Here is a 15,354-nt window from a genome sequence, read left to right as displayed (position 1 = left end):
GTACTAACGCAGTAGATGTTCACCAATAGAGGGTGTCATTACCTCCTGCTTTTATGTACAGTATATAGACTGGAATTACAAAAACACATGCCTGAGGTAGACAGGAGTGAAAAAGTGCAAAATGCAAAGATAGATAAGCTATATTTTGATGTATGGGCTCTTTAAGTACAGTTAACTTTAGCGTGAAAAACAGTGGTATTTATAGAGCCTACTATATATGATGCTGTTGTGAATGTGAGACAGCTAAATAGGTTTATTGTTAAGCAACACAGAGCAACTGTATTCATCTAAATGTCAGAAAATAACATGTTATGCTTTTAAAAATAGCCTTTTTTTTCCCCCACTTAGATGTTAAATTCCCCTTAAATGGCAAATTAAGACTTTGTCTGCATATGTATCTTCTGACCAAATAAGAAACAACTTATAAACAAAAGATCTGGGTAATCCAAGCTGATCTGGTTTGTAAAAAAACATCAGATAAAAGCCATAACAACTCTTCCTTTTAATTGTAAAAAGACTTTTATTACATTCTTAAATCCACAAATTGTATCACCATTGTGCAATAACACTTGACTGTGTTAAAACCTCTTGGGCTTTATATCCATGACATATCATAAATTATTTCTTATTAAAATCTATACTGATTTAATAATAATAATAATAATCTTAAAATAGAGTGAAAATATCATAAACAGAAGGATCATGACAAAAGAGAAACTTTTAGGGAGACATCTTTAAAAACGCTCTTTAAAAAAAATAAAATTACATCTCTCCGAGACAAAAAGGACACTAAACTGATGAGAAAAAAAAAACAACAAAACAAACAGTACATATGAGGATAAAAATTAAGAAACAAAAAGATCACAACAAAACCAACACAAGATTCAGAGATTATAATCCATCATTTATATTTATTTTACTATATTTACTTTTTTAATATCCTATTTCATCTATGAGTCAAACTCAAAAAAGTCTTGCAATAATGATATTAGACAGGGGTAAAATCTTTGATACTTCTGTAATCAGACATTCACAAGAACATGTACTGTACACAGTGATCAAGGTTTTAAGGTCTTCTATGTTGGTGCAAGGTGTCTTGCTAGCTAGACTAACTGCAGACACTGTAGGACAGAGAGCCCAGCTATCTCCCTGAGTAACTCTAAACAGAAATGTAAGTGCAGGTCTTCAGCTCTGCCCCCTGGACAGATTTTAGATCCACAAAAACTATAAAGTACACTGAATCTCTTGAAATCAGCACGTCTAACATTCTCTGACTCAACACACAAAGTATTGCACTTTGTTACATTCTGTAAATGTCGTCTGGCCGTGTCAGCTAGATAGCTGACCTGAGTAGTCATTGGCTGTGTATTTGGTACATTATAATCTAAATAACATTATTTCGCTGTGCTGCGAGGTCGACTGTGCTGGAGTGCTTTATGAGAACATTAACTGTAATACATGGCAACAAAAGGCCCAACACACTGAGAACAATGGGAAAGACATTATTGCACAATCCCACCATGCCACTGTCTTACGTACCCAGAGAAAAAAAGGGTAATAACCCTTCATACTATGTGAGATAACTTGATGTATGGCAAAAAGCACTGTCCCAGCAGCGCAAAGCAAATCTGGCAGAAATATTAAATAAAGCTAGACATCCATCATCGGTCATGTGATTGTCTTTAAATGCTTCAGACCGGATTAACAGTAGTGTTTTCCAAGATTAAAACTATTCTTTTCTCGCAGCTTCTTCGGTATACTTGGAGGACAATGTCGTTTTACAGAACAGTCCCCCTACTTTGAAGATAAAGGTTTCATCTGTACACATCCTCCATACATCTCCAGAGACTTTACTTCAACAAGATCTGTATCTATGTAGGGCTTCCTGGACCTAAAGGCTTGAACTGTTCTCAAATGTCAGAAAAACAGTCAGAGAGGATGTCGTCAGTATAAGTAGTTCCAGCATCTCAGTTTGCTTTTGTCCTTTGTCCAGTTTTAAGAGCAAAATGTTATATTTTTAGGATAGTTTGGTCATCACTGGCCTTCAAATTTCACCAGAAGCTCTATAGCATGAATGCAGAAATACTAACTCAGGGGGGTAGCTGATGGCTCTGTCAACCCTTTCCTGTGCCATGTAGTGTTTGAAGAGGGTGAGGTAGTAAGGGAGTGGGGAACAAGGAATAGAGGATTTAATTCTCTAATCAGAGCATCTTGGCTGCCTGCAACAGCACAATCTGCCCGACCCCAAAGCAGTGAGAGTTGAGACAGACAGTAAATCCCCTCTAACTGATGTCCAAAGAGCTTATATAACACCATCACCCACCTGTCCACTCTCTTTTTGTCACTACTCCCAAAGTTTTTTGACCCCGCTGGTTGAGACGGTGCTGGAGGTTCGGTGCGATGACTCTCCTCCGTGGAGACGAGCTGGGGTGTGACAGGTCCAGGTGCTCCTCCATCAGAGCACATAACCCCCCACAATGGTCAGCTGCCCCGCACCTTGTTCACATACAGCTTGTCTATGAGTGGGAGGATGCATCTAACATTTCTGACTAGTAAGTCAGAAGTAAGTTTCACAGATGGCAGTCTGAGTGTGAACCTGTAAAAATCTCATGCAGAGAATTCATTTTGGATTCTGATGAGGACTCTTAAGTGCTAATTACCCACTAGATTTTCTTTTCAGTGACAACAATCTTTCCATCCCAGAACCCCAAAGTATGGGCAGGCAGTATCTGTTTGAGAAGACCTGAGCACAAGCACAACATTACCCTCTTCCTCCTCCTCACTCTGTACAAATTCACACCTGCTCTTATCTTACGTGATTATATAGGTGTTAATATATATAGAAAAAGGAACATCTGAAAATACTTTCACAATACCTCTGCGATTCTCTCACTCTCACTCTCTAAGTGGCATTTGCAAAGGGAAAAGGTATTAGGACTGAGGTCATTGATTGCATTAAAAAAAAAATAAAGAGCTCACATCAGTGTCTGAGGGTGTGCTCGTAGAAATACCTACAAAGATCAGCATAAGTGCTATGTTTTGTGCTGTGTGCAAGCGTTTGTAGGCGCATGGCAGCAGACACTCTGAATGTTTGCCCATGATTCACACAGTCTGAAGAACCCTGTCTGCTTGTGAGTTTGATCGTGGTCCCTTTAAACAGTTTGTTCATATGTCACAAAACTGCAAACTATGGGCGCAACCAAAACAAAACTGACTGAAACAATGAACTGTTACTGAGACAGGCATCAATACGGCAAACCTCCACAACGTGGGTGAGGATTTTAAGTATGTACATTCTATATCAAGCCTAGGGCTGTGCTGAACGGTAAAGGGGAATGGGGGTACATTCAACAATAGCTTACAGGAACTGAGAGAACGGTAAAAGTCAAATTTATATTAGAAAGGAATTCAACTTGATGAGAGGTTTAAGGTCTCCTCTTAGAAAAATATTTTTGAGAATACAAATTATGTAGGCTACTATTTAATAATTTCTTTAACTCCCTAAAAAAACAGAGGTAACGTGCACTAAGCACCCAGCAGCAGTTCCTGCAGTGTTTCGTTGAAGCTGAAAGGACTAGCTTGCAGGGCAGTGTAAGCTACTCCACAGGGTTGGGAGTTTCAGAGGTGAGAGGAGTGTGTCCTAAAGTGTAGCGTGCAGGATTGTCATTGAGCTGCTGGTTGATTTTGCCTCAGCTGGTTGCCACATTTTTTTAAAATCTCCCCCTCCCTAAACCTCAGTGTTTCTGTTTGAATCATGCTATTTAGCAGAACGGTGCTAGCCCTCTGTGGAGTCTGGGAAGGTGACTTCACTGCCAAAAACCTCCCTGTACAGAGGAGGAAATGTATATGCTGTCTCAGGGTGAACCAGACGGAAAAACTCCAGTTTGTCAATGTGAAGATTGCAAATGGACTTCATTATGGGAAGCTTAGACACCATCTAAAAAGGACATATAGAAAAGAAGGAGTAAAAAAAAAAAAAAAAAAGAATTAATACAGCAGGTTAACAAATCATCATGACAGTTATTTTCATCAAACTGGAACAGCAGCACAGCACACTCTGTACCTTAGCTAGCTTCTCTTCTGACACTCCCTCTTTTTGTAGACAGCGCTGCAGAGCCACATAGACTTTGTCTTGCAACTTCTGTATTTTCTGGACATCTGTGAGCCAAGGTCGGTCTGAAGGAAATGATAGTGACAAAATGGCGTCATTAGCGTTGTCATGTCACCAGTCTGAAACTGCGTCTGGTGTTGGTTTACAATGTACAAATATCTAGGAACAGAATACAAAATGTATCAAGCAACACATGAGTTGTGCTGTGTACTTATGGCAGAGTAACTATGATTGCTTATATAATTTTCAAATTCCCTTGAGGCAGCCACTGGCTTTAAAACGCTATGGAGATTAGTTTGCAGAGACACAAAACTTGTCTGGCGTAGGTGAGTGATCACAGTAAACATTTTGACGCCAAATGTCAAAGGGACAGTATATTATCATTGCATGTTGATACAGCTATAGGCAGGTACTGTTTTCAAACTACACTTTGTTGGGGTTTGACTTTGAAACTCAAACATTTTAAACTGAGGTGACAAGCTAGGCAGTTTCAGCTGTGTTCTCATGTGTGCTTTGGCAAGTGGCTGAGCGTTATCTATAGGATTTTCCTCTATTGTGGTATAGATTTCAAAAGCATGGGTACAAACAAGTAGGGAGTTTGGCACTGAAGCAAAGTCCTGTCAGCTTTGCGGTCACTTCTCGCACGGCACTGCTGATGTAAGTGTTTAGTGTATGTTGCACTGACATTATGCAAATTTTATATGCCAAACTACACTGTCATTCTAACAGTATCCAAAAATAAGCAACTAGCAAAGATTGGTTTTAGTTGGAGTGAAACTGTATTCATCATGAAGGTCTGCTAAAATATTTGATATTAGTAAATCACAAACATAATTATCTTATCATCTCTTAAGCATGAGTAAATAGATGGAGTTTAATGGTGAAAAAATGTAAATGAAATAGTTTGAAAGTACAGGAATTATGTTTAAAGAGGTACCTCCCTGTTACCTCTGATAAAGGTTTACGACATAAGAAGCTTATTATTCTAGCATGTGAACATACAATTCATACCATCTAATTATTCATGTAATGTAATTGTTGTAATTAGCTCTGCTTTACATGTCACTGGCATTGATTCACCTGCCGTGTGTCAAACTTGTGCTGCAACCTTTACCACTGCTGTTAAATATATATGATTACAGACCTCAGTCTGGAAGGTAAGTGCTCTTAATATACCAAATGTGTAAAAGACAGTGGACTCTACAGGTTTATTTCACCTATTTAGGTTGAGTGTAAATACTACAGTGAGTAGGAGTGTAGCCCTTTGCAAAGTTATCCAAATCTCCCATGTAAAGATAAATGTATTTGTAATGTATTACCTGGTGAGAGCAGCACAGCAGCACTGAAAAGAGCCATCTCTTCATCCGACATCTGTATACGGCTCAGGCTTTTAGCTAAGTCAAACACTGCGTTCACAAGGTCATCACAGCCTAGGCAGAAGAAAGAGGAAAAAAAAGATCATCCAAACAGAAACTTCTGACACAGATGAAACAGACAAAAAAGTTCACCTAAAATCCCCTGTTCACCCCTTTTTTTCATCAAGTTCATACATTTGTTTCCCATGAGAGGGAGAGAGAGAGCGATCACACTGACTCACCAAGGGCTTTGAAGAGCTGAGCAGTGGCAAACTTTCCATCAAAGAGCAATGTATTATTGATGGGGTTGTAGGCTCGACACATACGGATCAGAAGAACATCCATGCAGCCTGTGGACACACACAAAAACATACAAAAAAATCTTGAAACAGGAAAATATCAACAATGGAAAACATAACTGACGCTGTCACTGACATTTGCACTGCTGCAGGTGGCAGTAAGATGACCTCCTATTCCTGCTGAACCTAATGTTAGTTGGATCTACCCTGTCTTGTAAAGTAAAACACTGACTGTGTGGTGTAGTGGATTTGACATGCTAATGTACGTTCTGTGTTGAGCACAAGCCAAGATTCACAAACCTATAATCTTTCTCCACCCTTCAGGTGTTTGACAGATCACGTATGGGTGTGGAAACTTTTCATACCTTTGAGACATCTCTGATTGTAGCATCTAATTGGTGTAATTATACACCTTACGGAAAAAACACATTATCTGAGGAATGAGGAATTTAAAATATCTTTCCTGCCATTCAAAACTATTCATCTAGTGTTTTGACTGATTTATTGTCGTGGTTGTCACTGAAAGCCATACATCACTTCAAATTTTCAAAAAAAATCACAAAGTAGATCAGGCCTCTGTGATAATTTGAGACACTTAACTGCATGATAATCAAAGATCTTGCATGATTAAAACAAGACCAGTCACTACTGAGAAACAGAACAACCATGCACCTTTTCAAGTCACCCTGTATGCATGTGATATTTGAACTCTGTGAAGTCAGCTACCACTTGAGGGTAATATACCGTTCATATGACAACAGCAATCTTTGTCACAGCTAAAAGTTTGCAAACTAATAAACATGCACACAGCAGGCTAGCTGTCTTGCTGGAGGGACATCTAAGAGCTATGAAAACAGCTCCTGACTCTTATGTGGCTAAACACAATATGCGGAACTGATTTTAGCCCTCAGGGAGTGTGTATACTGGTGTCATGCTCTGACCTGCTTTGAGGAGGATAATCTGATCGTTCTGACACAGGTCCATGAAGCCAGAGATGCGCTTGGCAAACTCCACCACATACTGGATCGCACTGGTGATGTGAATGGCACATTGTTGCCACATCACCTCAGCTGACTGAAAGAGAAAGCAAGAGACAGAAAGGCTTTTATGAGAAGTGCAAAACCTGAGAGGCATCAGACAGGTTGACTCTAGGTTATGTCCAGATTAGGATTGTCTGGTTGTATGATTTCTGCTAAAGATGTTTTCACCTACAGGATCTTTGACTTTTTTTCTGCATCTCTGTTAGAGCTATGGTCTCCGACCTTGACAAGTGAGACAGTAAACCCACAAGGAAATGTTTGGCTTTACAAACCTCATCACTATTGATTTTGATACAAGATTAAAAACTGAAACTGTTTTATGTGTCATTGCTTGAGTTATTTTGTAAGGAGCATCCAGGCCTGTGGTTGAGACTTTCTGGGTTTCCATTCTTGAAATGTGCATAGATGACTTTCTACTGTCAAATGCTTGCAAGTGAATATTAAAATGTCACACATACCTTGGTCTGGTATGAGCGTGTCTCCTCTGGGCTGTACAAGGTCCACGCCATTCTCTTCAGTTCCTCTGTGCTGTACTGGCTCGTCTCAATATGGGACTTGACCACACTCTGAGTTATACGCTCTAAATAGGGGGAAACATTTATCATTTCTCTGGAAATATCTCTTCTTAACTTCCTCTCTGACAACTACATTCAGTGGCTGTATTCTGCATTTACTGGAACAAGTTATGTCTTTTCACCTTTATGGTTATGGTTACATTTGTAGATTGATTTCATTTTTTTCAGCTTTCCTGTGTTTATACTGACCTATCTCAAGCAGGGAGCAGCCCCCGGGCAGCGGATTGAGGATAGCATGTGAGAAGAGTCCAGAGTCGTGCAACAGCTGGTACTCGTGCTTGACGCTGTGGTTGCCGTCTACAAAGTCTAGGTTGGTCTGTTCTGGTGAACTCTGAGAGGATGAGCTGCTGCCCCCGCTGCCACCCAGCATGTCCAGGTTACAGAACTCTCCGCCTGTGTCCTCGGGTGTCAGTGGCAGGTCAAAAAGCAGGCCTTCCGGCAGCGTGGTGATGTCATCCAGATCGCTGAGCGCAGTGCTGGAGCCTCTTCTGTAGGGGCGACAAAGGTCAGCCATATCACCGTTCTCCTCACGGGCACCGACGCCTGCGCACTCCTGGGACTGCTGGTGCTTTTGGACCTCTGCATACAGGCTGTCACGCTGCTTTTTGGACATGCGACCAAACTTCACAGCTGCAACAAGACAAAAATTAAACATTCAAGAAGGTGCAGTCTCAGTCCAACAAGGATAACATGACGCATTCATTGTGCTAAGCAAAAAGTGGGTGGTGGAAACTGAGTTAATTAAATATAGATCGAGTAGATGAACTCACCATCACGGCTCATGCCCAGAGCGAGACACTTCTGCAACCTGCAGTGCTGACAGCGGTTACGGTTGGTCCGGTCAATTAGACAGTTCCTCTGTCGTGAGCAGGAGTACATAGCGTTGTTCTGCTGGCTGCGTCGGAAGAAACCCTACGTACAAAAAGACGCACAACGTGAGCATCAAATGCACTGTTGCATGTTGTAGATCATAGACAAAAGGCTGTCATTAGACTGAGTAGATGTTAAACTCTTGGAGACTTAGTTTTATTGTAACTCCACTGATGATGATGGAGATGGTTTGATAGCTCACCTTGCAGCCTTCACAGGTGATGACACCATAGTGGATCCCTGATGATTTGTCCCCACAGATTTTACAGGGAATCACCTCTATTTGAGCTGAAGAGAAAGATGAATGAGGAAACATCAGTGAAATACTTAAATACATTTTAATAGGTAGAATAAATTAGGCACCTCAAGCATTATGCAGTAAATTACCCAGAAAGAAAGAAGTACATTGCTTTATTGATAAAGAATATTATCAAATACTAATTGCTATCATCACAATCATCTAGATCTGAAACTATAGCCAACTAATCAATTCTGGGAAAGTGTAACAGACACTTTTTATTTTCTGACATTTTATGAGCAAAATAACAAATTGTTTAAGTAAGAAAATAATCTGCAGATTCATCATAATTCATAAAAATAATCCTTAGTTGCACAGTATGTGAGGAGATTGCATCTGTTGCTGTTGTTACACAATATCCAGCAATAGAAACATATATGCAAACCTCAGCCCACAGGTATGTAACAAGTAAACATACACAGTGGGGATTTTGTCCCAAAGCACTGTGATAAAGAAACCTTCTTTTGTGCCAGTCACAGGAACATTCAACATTTGCTTTTTAGGCCTATCATGCTAAACAGAGTTACTGTCAATAACACACCTCAGCCATATCAAATCAAGTGAGCAGCATAAAACAAATTCATATTTACTCTAACTCATGACATGACATGGTATGAATTTACTCAAAAGAATTCAGGTTATTTAACGAGTCAAAGAACATGAAACGTGGCTAATAATGATGAGATACGCTTATGATTATATTATAGGATTGTGAAGAAAAGTGTCAATAACATAAAGATGTGTACATTAGACAACTTGTGTTCATTGTGGAGGCCTGAGCCTTCTTACCCAGGAACAGCCTGTTCTTTTCATTATGTTGTTTATCTAAGTAGCTGGGCCTCCTCAAGCCCAGAATAGCAGGTCAATTGCATTAGCTGAGGCCCGGGGTTATAAAGTTTCACGTCTCTCTCTCTCTCTCTCACTCTGCCACTCCTCCTCCAGGATGAACAAAATGTGACCAGGTTAACACAGGCATACTGCCTTGCTGAACCTTACAATTGTAACCCACAAAACAACTGCAACCTACTGTTACTGCGCAGACTGTGTGCAAGATTTGATTTGGGCTGCGGGGTGTGCCCAACAATCCCTAAACCACTTCTGTTGGATCACACAGGGTATTAGGTAACCTGTAAATCGCAGCAAAGGCTTTAGTCAGCCTTCACAGCTCTTCAGAAAATTGCTGTTTTCTAAAGGCTCTTTCATAAACTACTCAAAACCAACCAATCACATGAGTCACTCTGCGTGGGGAGAGACATGCGTCACACACTGAGGCAAAACAAAAGAGGTTAGGGACTGACATTACCCTGAAAAGCATGACTTGGGAAGAAAGTCTAAGTCTACATCTTCCCTTTCTGTGCAGTGCAGGTGACACATTCAAGTGTCTTGGTTGGGTAGAATTCCTGCTGGCCAACGAAAAGCAACTGAGGGATATAAATAAATAAAGGGCAATGGAAAAAAAAAAACCCTTTCTCCATTGCTCCCTTTATCGCTCCCCCTCCAGAGCCTCACCCCCGCCCTTCAGCCTGTTATATAACTGCCGTCTGGCCGCATTCCATGAACACACTCATTCAAAGGTGGTTGCCCTGACAACTGTGTGACGATCCTCCCTCGCCCTCCTGAGCTTTCATTGGCTGCTGAGCAAGCGGCTTTGTCTGCAACTCGCCGCCTCACCTGCCAGTCAGCTGAGCGGCACAGTCAGGCCCAGAGAGCAGGAGCTGCTCCACTGACACAGTTTCCCATTCAGTGAAGAGGGGAAGGCGCTTAGTGTTGGCAGCCTCACAAGGAACACAATCTGGTTTCTTGCAGGTTTTAAGGTGGAACCAAATCTGACTCAGACTGTAAGTAAACGGAGGGTGGAGGCCTCCCTTTGGTTTGAGAGGAAAACAATGTAAGGTTTGATTACTGAAAGATGGATGACTGGCAGGGTCAAACCACCCCACTGGAGTTTTTACAACTTACACAACATCTGGAAATATTTCCAAACATCCAGTACAGTAAGCTGCAGCAGGGAGAACAGACATAGCTAATACTAGCTCTCAACTTGTTGCAGCACGTCAAGTATTTGAGTGAAATTTCAGCTGTGTTTGAGTTAGACCATAAATCTATTTTTACTCTGCCGCAGTTGGCTGCCCAGAGATTCCTTCTGCCTTTCTGGTCTATTAGCAAATAAATGCTGCATAAATGACAACACTGAGCCAAAGTATACACTGTTCAATATAAATAACAGTACATATCAAATAGCGACAACAGTCTATTGTATGACCATGTAGTTTTTCAGTTTGTGGTGCTGCAAAATGGGTCTGAATAAGCGCCTTTATTCTCACAAGAGCTTATTTAGAGCATTTCCTGGAAACTTTTTTCTAAAACAAGATGTTCTTACACAAATAAGGAAAACACGACCTCTGTTTGTTTAATTCCTGGTAAATTCATATATGTTTTAGACACTTGAGAAGGGTTAGCACTGGCTTGAAATTTAGCTGTAGTGAAGCTGAAACAACACCCAAATACATGTTATCATGATTTTTGGAACCGCAATTTTTTTTTCCCTACATGGAAGGTTACTATGAACTGATTTAAAAGTCCTCTCTGTGTCAGTCAGTCAGTGTGTCGATGTGTCAGTGTCATCACTTTTCCTCATCAGTGCTGTAAAGCCTTGGGTAGGGGGGACTTTGCCCTCTCATCCCAGCTAATCAAACGGAGTCCAAGGTCCTATTTACCTTACGCTTAACATTTACCTGTAGTATTGTATACTTAACCTACATTTGGGAGGGTTCCAGGGGCCTGAGTGGGAGAAATTACATATAGTATATGGGGTATTGTGCAACATACTATAAAGCATTGTGCAGTCAGTGCTGGCAGTTACTTTACCAAATATACAGTCACGTCCTCTGTCATTCTCTCTTTCTATGTTTCTTCTCCCAATGCTGGGCCTCAACTACCACCTGTTTGTTTTTACAGCTACTGTACATGGACAGTAATGACTGCTTCCTCTACTCCCATTGACCTACCTAGAGAAGACAGATATATGTCAATATGGCCTGACACTAACCTTAAACTCTTTAAAAATGCACGGCAGGTTTAGGTAATTACTCAGCAGATGCAATAGTAGTGGAATGAGAGGTATTAGTGTACACCTGGTCTGTTGCAGAGGCCTGTGTCATGCATCGCTCTTAACTGTGGCCATGACATAAAGTATTTTAGTGCAGCAGATGAAAACTGAATAGGTTCTGTGTTTTGTGTGTAATAAGAAATGTTTCAGCCATAATTACACTGACTGTAACTGGAAGCCTGCAATGTCACGGTGTGTACATAATGTACAATGGCAAATAAGAGACACACACCACTACAGGAAATATAATGGAATTACAGACTAATTCTTATAATACATTCTGTGAAACAGTCTTGAAGAAGAAAATATTTTCAGAATTTCGGTCTGCACACGTCCTAAAGAGGAGTATAGCTGTCAGCCCAGATGAAGACACTTTTTGCTATTCTCACTTTTCATATTTCAGCCTTTTTTTCTGCTGCCTACCTTAAATTGTATGCTATAAATTAGCATAGTGTTAACAATAAAAGCATGTTAATTGAGTACTTGACATTAAACTATATTGTGAAAACAATTTTCTCATCTCATTGTCATATTTCTTAGAAACCAGGCCTCATGCCCTGTACCTGTGTAATCCCTCTTCATTGATCAGCAGAGATAAAGCGTATTTGCTTCATCATGCTGTTTATGCAGCTCCGAGCACAAACCCAAGAGGGCTACTGCAAAACAAGAAAAACCAGACTGGGGAATTCTGCTCCCAGCATGTATTTTTGCATGCTGCTACAAACCACAGGAACAAATTTCAGACTGTGCTGCAGCAATCACAGTCGCCTTGAATTAAAATCTCTTTACGTCTGTATAGATGTCACTCTTCTGCATACTTGGAATATAGATATGACCTATCAAAATGACTTTGACTTTAAGATACCACTGAGCCTAAACAAATGCTGTGGAGCTAAATATTATTTGTAAGTAATCACAGTGTACATTACTAAGCTTCAAAATGAAATGCAGTCATAAGACTCAAAAAGGACCAGATCCATGCTAACGTTTTGACATTTTGCTTGCATACTAACATGCAGGCTGGGTGAGGAGTTAAAGCTTTAGATAAGAGGAGTGGAATCTTAGCATACAGTTGTCAGAGAGAAAGGGCACCTTGACACATACTGTAGCTCACTGTGAACTTCCCCAAGGCTGCACATTCAACAGATAGTGGCTTTGAGCATGAGGCCAGCGCAGCAGTGTCCTGGGAGAGGAGAGAGCGGCCTTTCCTCTTTACTGCTACTGCACCTTTGATCTCAGGCTAACTGAGCCCCAACGCAGTCTTAAGCAGCTCTGCACACCATCACCACGCATAAACCACAGAGTCATAAAATCTGAGACTGCTTTATTGAAGTTTGTTTATTTGATTGTGTTGCATCATACCTGCCTAACCTGTTTGTGCAAGTTTATGGGAATAACACAGAGATAAACAAGAACAACAACATTATTAATTGCAATCTATCAGGTATAAAGGTGACTTAGGAGAAATCTATTCACTGCGCCACACTCTGGCCTGTTTTTTTGTGTTTTTTTCCCCTTATATAGTCAACTTAATTGAAGACTGGCCACGACATTGTAAATTATGTGGTATTTTTACAAAATCTGACTGACAAGCTGTGCTTGAGTGGACTGACACACACTCTGGTTGATGTATGTAACCTTAGCTGGCAGAGGAAACTGAGCTTAACAGAACCCTGCTGTGCTTCATGGTTAAATGTGGGCTTGCTGTGCCCATATCCTGCTTGTCACAGCGGTGCAAGGCCTTGACATCAGGAAACCACAAAACAAGTTATTATTGTCTATTAATTCTTACCATAAGTAAGTGAGATATACACCAAAAATATTCTGTTATCTTTGTCACAGAACGTCACATAAAAATCTGTTTTTTCCAGTGCAGTTTATATCTACAGCATCTTAAAGAAGACCAATCTCCCCTGACAACCGATTTAAATTATCAACATTGTCTCATCAGTAATGACGACAGACCATGCCCCTCCACCCCCACACGCGCACACTCGCACGCACGCACACACACACACACACACACACTGGCTGTAATCCTCAATGACAGAACTAGGTCAATGGAGCACCTCCTCTCTCTCTCTCTCTCTCTCTCTCTCCTCCATCCCCCTCCCCTCACAATGGCCGCCACACTGCTGATGCTGAAAACAAAAACACGCTGGCAGAAGAACTATCTGTAACAGTAAAACAAACTGTCAGTGCTTTTAGGCACTTAAAAAAAAATCATGCGCAACAAAAAATAAGTCCAGCATGTCCATTATGAAATTGTAAAACTAATGTTTGGGTCAAACAAAAGTAATACAAAGGTGTGATAAAGTACAGTAACCTTAAAGAAAATGACTGAGAGAACTGACATTGTTTCCCTCTAACGTAAAAACTCCCTGCCAACAGATTTTGCTGCGCTTTGACAGCCTCTGAATCACTCCGCTCACTCCCTCCCTTCCCCTATCTCTTACATAAGTGGAGTCGCTCACCGGCGAAATAAAGTAACCACAGCTGCAACGCATTCCTCTTGGTAGAGGCGAAAATAAATAAGTGTACAAGTGTACAAACCCCTTGCAGTTTGTATATAGGATGTGAAAAAACTCGTGCTTAAACCTATACGTATATGTGCTATAATTAAAAATAATCCACTTACATGTCCTATCATGCCTATTAAGATTCAACATTGTATAAATAACTTTCAAGGTCTCCAAGGTGACATATTTACATTTTACATACAACGTAAAAAAGATTTTAATTGCCCTCAGCTGTGTACAATCTGGTGTTTATCCCAGCGCGCGCATGCAGTCTACGCACTTTGGACTCTGTTTCAAAGTGCCTCCATTATAGTAAATACAACTTGAAAGTTATTATTTACAAACACCAGATATGTCTGACTGTCAAAAACACATTCTAAAAAAAAAATTATCTGCAGAAACTCACCTCTCATGTCGGCGGTGAAGTCTAGCCAACTCTTCAAGTCATACAACTCCTGCTGGAAATGAAGTCAAGAAACAGTGGGAGCAACGCGCACTTATTCGCTCCAAAACGGAGCAGCTGAAAACTGTCACAACAGCAAATCCTCATATGGATTTTCTACCCTTTCTTCATACGCGTCGACCTTAAAAATAACTTAAAAAGCGACAGCGTGTTTCTGTTGTTTGCTTTCTGTCAGCTCCGCGCAGTCTCAGATGCGCTGTTGAAGACAGCAGCTCCTCGATTCCCCCGCTCTCTTCTGCTCTGCAGTTCACTGTAACCTAGTTTCGGCGCGTGGACTACACATGATCCTCACCCCGCGGTCCGCCCGCCTCGTGCTCCGTGAGTCGACGCGCGCGCCCGCTCCCCCCTCCGCGCGCTTTAAGGAGGCTCTCGCGTGCGTGGGAAAGTGTGGCAGTGTGTCAGTTCAGAACGACAGCCACCCAGCGTGGGAACTATTTAATAACAAGAGCGCAGTTTTATTTCCTGGCGGACCCTTCGTCATGAATATTCAACAGCCAGTGTTTTTATTTTTCTTCCCCAGTGAAAATGAACTGTCGTTCTTTAGGCAACTGAATGATATTATAACCAAGAGGTCCCAGTGAAAACACGCAATATACACAAGTTATTTTCAAGGTTTATAAACTGATTTAAAAGGCCATACCGGTGCTTTGACATGTTGTCATCCCATATAAACATTATAAACCAGCCCTCAGCTTACATCGAGTTTCCTTTTATT

At 40.9% G+C, this 15,354-nt stretch overlaps 1 protein-coding gene across 1 annotated transcript; it reads right to left on the bottom strand.

The window, feature by feature from the left end:
- Nucleotides 1-500: 500 nt before the first annotated feature.
- rorca (RAR-related orphan receptor C a) lies at nucleotides 501-15,034 on the bottom strand. Its single transcript, XM_018667382.2, has 10 exons — nucleotides 14,583-15,034; nucleotides 8,453-8,538; nucleotides 8,151-8,292; nucleotides 7,570-8,010; nucleotides 7,264-7,385; nucleotides 6,707-6,839; nucleotides 5,709-5,816; nucleotides 5,431-5,541; nucleotides 4,064-4,176; nucleotides 501-3,937 (listed from the first exon to the last, which is right to left on the bottom strand). The coding sequence occupies exons 1-10, from the start codon at nucleotides 14,587-14,589 to the stop codon at nucleotides 3,776-3,778; spliced, it is 1,425 nt and encodes a 474-aa protein (XP_018522898.1). The 5' UTR covers nucleotides 14,590-15,034; the 3' UTR covers nucleotides 501-3,775.
- Nucleotides 15,035-15,354: the final 320 nt, after the last annotated feature.

The sequence above is a fragment of the Lates calcarifer genome, linkage group LG17 (genome assembly GCF_001640805.2).
Source record: "Lates calcarifer isolate ASB-BC8 linkage group LG17, TLL_Latcal_v3, whole genome shotgun sequence".
Lineage (NCBI taxonomy): Eukaryota > Metazoa > Chordata > Actinopteri > Centropomidae > Lates > Lates calcarifer.
The sequence above is the reverse complement of the archived record's forward strand: the minus strand, read 5'-3'. Positions and strand labels throughout refer to the sequence as shown.

Coding starts and splice junctions, on each gene's coding strand:
- rorca (XM_018667382.2), bottom strand. Junction 7,386..7,569: donor CTGCTCCCTGCTTGAGATAG/GTCAGTATAAAC, acceptor CCCCCTATTTAG/AGCGTATAACTCAGAGTGTG. Junction 5,817..6,706: donor GATTATCCTCCTCAAAGCAG/GTCAGAGCATGA, acceptor GTGTGTCCACAG/GCTGCATGGATGTTCTTCTG.